The 4987-nt window shown below is 37.8% G+C and overlaps 1 protein-coding gene across 1 annotated transcript; it reads left to right on the plus strand.

The window, feature by feature from the left end:
- LOC113105422 (uncharacterized) lies at positions 1-4748 on the plus strand. Its single transcript, XM_026266480.1, has 3 exons — positions 1-59; positions 463-603; positions 3137-4748. The coding sequence occupies exons 2-3, from the start codon at positions 542-544 to the stop codon at positions 4725-4727; spliced, it is 1653 nt and encodes a 550-aa protein (XP_026122265.1). The 5' UTR covers positions 1-59; positions 463-541; the 3' UTR covers positions 4728-4748.
- The last annotated feature ends 239 nt before the right edge of the window (positions 4749-4987 follow it).

The raw sequence follows: 4987 nt of genomic DNA on the forward strand, positions 1-4987 counted from the left end.
TTCAGATATGAGTCAAAAACTCTGCTGTGAGAACTCACAACAACATGGTCTCAGATGGGGTAAGTAGCCTAAGCTATTAATGCATGCCCTCTCACAAACAAAATTTTCAATAAATAGTTCAGGAACACATTTTAAAACAGGCTAAATATACTTTCATTTATGTGAAAATATTTTTCTTTCTTTCTTTCTTTCTTTCTTTCTTTCTTTCTTTCTTTCTATGGCTTATGCAAGCTAGTTGAGTAGAAGTTGAATTGATATTTATGTGGATTTTTATTTTTTTTTAATTTTATTTATTATTTGTAAATTGTGAATTTAAATAAAAATATCACTATACAGGCTGCAAAACTAGCTTTACTAGTAGATAAATATTTTTTCAGAATTTTGCGAAAATAAAAAATAAAGACACAAGACATTGTGAGAAGTGTGTTTTATATATTTATTTATTTATTTATTTTTTTTTAGGTTTGGAACAACATAAGTGAAAGTAAATGAAATCATGATTTGCATTTAAGGATAGACTAACATTTTAACCCCAGCAACAATGGATTTATCCAGAAACCGCTGTCAGCGCAGCAGCAGCATGAGCGACGGTCCTAAAACACAGTGAGAGAATGTTCTAATGGATTATTTGAATAATAATACAAAAAATGGTTGTATTAAAGGGGTAGTTCACTTTCAAATTAAATTTTGATATGTTTTAGCTTACCTCAAGGGCATCCAAGATGTAGGTGTCTTTTTCTCTGCAGTATTTTCCATTTTGATATTTTTAGGTCAAACTGTTCTTGTCTGTGAGTCATATAATGCAGGTCTATGGTCACCACCTCAAAGAGCATGCACAGAGAAAACTAAATTAAACAATTCCCCATCGTAAGTACACATTGATGATCTAAGACACGAAACGAGCGGTTTGTGTGAGAAAATGAACAGTATTTATATTATTTTTACCTCTTATACGCAACCACGTCCAACTGATCTGAGGGCGCGCGCGTTTCCTAGTGTTTGACGTGTGCGCGTGTTCTTGCTTAGTCTGCGCAATCGGCAGAAAGCACAGGAAGTGATCTCTCATGCGTGTACGTCACTCATTGTTGACACAGAGATTTCGGAAGTGTTACATTTCACTGTGAAGATCTGCACACATTTAGACATGAAGGAAATCGCAATGGAAGAGGATTTCGATATATCAACAGACAACGTTGAATTTTTTTCACAACCATATTTCTTTGAACCAGAATACACAGATCAAGAACTCAGGAGCGATGGAGGAAGCATCCGTTGCAGCAGCACGTCTTCAAGCCTCAGAGAGACAGAGATCTCTTCAAAATTATTGGTGTTTTAGTAGCAAGTGTTGTGAGATGCCAACCGAAGTGGAGAGCATATGTTGTCACGAATAGAACATAGCAATGCCACAACTACAAGACGTCGACGAGGACATTGACAGTATGGCATCACATACCTGCCAGACTGAAGATCATGAGTTTTCACCGCTGTTGAGCCGCAGCATTTAGTGTTTAGTTTGCCAAGGCCAAATGTCCCAATGGCACGTTGTCTATTGAGTGAGTAATGTGTTGTATTTTTATTAGTATCGCAACGATATGGCTTGCGCAGTCTAAGCCAGAACACACGCACACGTCACACACCAGGAAGCACGCGTGACCTCAGATCACTTGGACGTTTTCTCACACAAACCTCTCGTTTCCTATCTTAGGCCACCAATGTGTACTTATGATTAGGGATGCACCGGTAGACCGGCCATAAATGGTAGCCGGACGTTTTTTGCTTAAAATATGCGATCTGCAATCGGCCGGTTTTTGGTCTTTTTTCAGCCAATTTTTCAGAAAGTGCGCCCATGTGCACATACCACACTGTAATCGTTTGCTATGTCATTAGTGTAGAAGTATTTTGAAATCTGTGTGCAGGACACGGGAAGCCTTTTAGCGCTGGAAGAGCAGAGCTACAAGTCTGAAGCACAGATAGCAGGAAGTGATCAGCCGTTGGTGTACTGGCGCACAAATAAGAGCCCCTTTACTTCGCGCACTAAAGCTGCGCGTCACGAGCATATACAGTACCAGTCCGCGCACTGAACATGAGTACACCATGAAGAGATGTTCAGATCAACTTCTCACGTGTTGGATGAGAAACGAAACGGACTAAACTGTGACAAAACTGATTTATTTTTTTGTATTAGACCTTTGTTTTTATTTAAAACCAAATTCAAAAACTAAAATACTGAATGCTAATTAAGAAACATCTTATTGAATGTGTATTGATTGTGTTGTTTGGACTATAGAACTATGCAGTTATTGCCTTTAATTTCACATGGTTACAGTTAATCTTTTAATTTAAGGCCAGTTCTATGTAGTTTCAACCCAATTCAAAAACAAAAGCTGAATGCTGATGTCTGTACCATCTATGTTTGTATTGAATATACGCTATTCACTGTGCAGTTACTGCTGTTGATTTCAGATGGTTACGGTTATTGTTTTCAATAGCCAAAAGCCAGTTTGGGCTATTAAATACCAAATACACATCTTGTTTATGCATACTTTCCTTCTTTCTTGTTTGTTGCTTAAAGATAAAAAATAATAATAATAATAATAATAAAAATTGGAAATCGGTATCGGAATCGGCCTGTTTGCTTGTAAAAAAAAAAAAAAAAATCGGTATTGGAATCGGCCATGAAATATCATGATCGTGCATTCCTACTTATGATGGGGAATTGTTTAATTTGGACTTCTCTGTGCATGCTCTTTGAGGTGGTGACCATAGACCTGCATTATATGAGTGACATACAAGAACAGTTTGACCTAAAAATATCAAAATGGAATCTACTGTGGAAAAAAAAGACACCTACGTCTTGAAAGCCCTTGAGGTAAGATAAAACATACCAACATTTCATTTGAAAGTGAACTATCCCTTTAAGGCTGGTCTGGCTGGAGGTATATGTTGAACTTGGACATACTGATTATATTCGTGAGGACTTTTTGGATTAAAACAATGTTTCTAGTAATTGGAATTCAATGTTTTTGCTCAAAATTAATGTAATGTTTACATTTTAAATCATTACAAAATGGTTGTTGGGTATTTAGAGTTAATTTCTTTTTCACAAACACTTTTTGACTCTATTTTAAATTTACAGAAAGCCTAAGCTGCCACAACGCAGATTTTCTCTGCTTCAGAGAGGTTCTCCAAAGCGATTTCGTCTACACACAGAGAGGAAAGTTCTTGATGAAAATGGAAAAGTCAGAAAATGGACTTATAGGAAAAGAGATCCCAGCAAACCAAACAAAATCATTCTGTTGGTGGGAGAGACCGGCGTTGGCAAGACCACCGTCATCAACACTATGATCAACTACTTACTGAATGTGAAGTTTGAGGATCAAATATGGTATGAAATCACAGAAGAAGCACCCAGAGATCAATCAGAATCACAAACCTCAGAAATCACTGTGTATGAGGTCTTTCCTGTTAAGAGTACCATGTCTCTCACCATCATTGATACTCCAGGCTACGGAGACACTAGAGGACTGGACAAAGATCTGGAGGTTGCTGAGAATTTAGCCACTCTGTTTCAGAGTAATGATGGAGTTCATGAAGTTGATGCCATCTGTTTCGTGACTCAAGCATCCAAGAATCGTCTCTCAGACAGACAGCATTACATCATTAGTTCAATTCTGTCTTTGTTCGGAAAAGACATTGTGGACAATATTGTGTTTTTAATCACACACTCTGATGGTTTGCCACCAAAAAATGCCATCAGCGCCATTAAAAAAGCTAAAATCCCCTGCAGAAAAGATAAAAATGGTGATCCTGTTTATTTCTCATTCAACAACCGGCAGGCTGAAGAGCGTCACACCAATGAACGTCACGTTCGTGCTCAAAGAGATGCCTGGGAAGACAGTGTAGACGGCATGAAGGATTTCCTTCAGACTCTGAATGAAATGAACAGGAGAAGTTTAGAGCAGACATCAGACGTCCTTACCGAGCGCATTAGATTTGAAGCATCCATCAGCAACTTACAGCTACGAGTTCAAGAGAAAGAGCAGAAAAAGGCTGAAAAAATTCAGATTCAGGAGGCAGTGATGGATAACAAGACAAAGGTTGAGCAAAGTATAAACTTTAGTTTTAAAGTAAACAAGACAGAAAAAATGAAGGTTCCGATTGAGAGCAAGTCATGGAAGCACAGGAAGGCTACGACCTGCACTGTCTGTGAGGAAAACTGTCATGAGTTTGACTGCTGGTGGAGTTCAAATCCCAGTAAATGTGAAGTCATGAAAAACGGGTTCTGCACCGTGTGCTCAGGGAAGTGTCACCACAGCAAACACGTCAAGGAAAATAAGAAATACGTCATCAGAAACTCCAGCATGCAGTTTGAATTTGATTCCATAAAAAAGGAATATGAAACATCCAAAGAACAAACCAAAACATATTTACTACTAATGCAACACCTTGAGAAAGATCTCAAAGAGATTGAAACCCATAAGTCAGTTCTTTTGTGCGAAGCTTACAAGACCATCAAGCATCTGTCTCAGATCGCATTAAAACCAGACTCTGCCTTCACTCTTCAGCATCTGGACTTCTTCATCCCCAGAGCGAGGGAGGCTGGGAAAGAAAACTGGGCCCGAGAGCTGGAGGAGATGAGGAGAAAAGCTGAAGCTGAAGAAGTGAATAAAGATGCTCTGAGTTATCTTAAAGCTGGTTTGACAAAACTTTTTCTGACTGCAAAATGATTGATTCCAGACCTTCTATAAACTAAAGTTGCTTTTTAGTCTCTAGGTTACACAAACCATTTGTTGATGGTTAACTAAAAAAATTACAATTGTATAATAAATGTAAAAATGTCTACTATGAAACTGCACCATAAAATTTTGAAACCTGATATGTTGTACTATTACCTAAATGAGTATTATGTTTAATGTTGTTGGATACTGTTACACACCTATGACAATAAAATAAAATATTAGTAATTTTCCTGTTTATGCTCTCAAAC

The sequence above is a fragment of the Carassius auratus genome, chromosome 7 (assembly GCF_003368295.1).
Source record: "Carassius auratus strain Wakin chromosome 7, ASM336829v1, whole genome shotgun sequence".
Lineage (NCBI taxonomy): Eukaryota > Metazoa > Chordata > Actinopteri > Cypriniformes > Cyprinidae > Carassius > Carassius auratus.

Bases quoted from the DNA above. Each gene is read 5' to 3' on its own strand.
- LOC113105422 (XM_026266480.1), top strand. From the start codon at position 542: ATGGATTTATCCAGAAACCGCTGTCAGCGCAGCAGCAGCATGAGCGAC. The intron at 604-3,136 runs GTGAGAGAATGT...TTAAATTTACAG, and splicing joins AGCGACGGTCCTAAAACACA to AAAGCCTAAGCTGCCACAAC.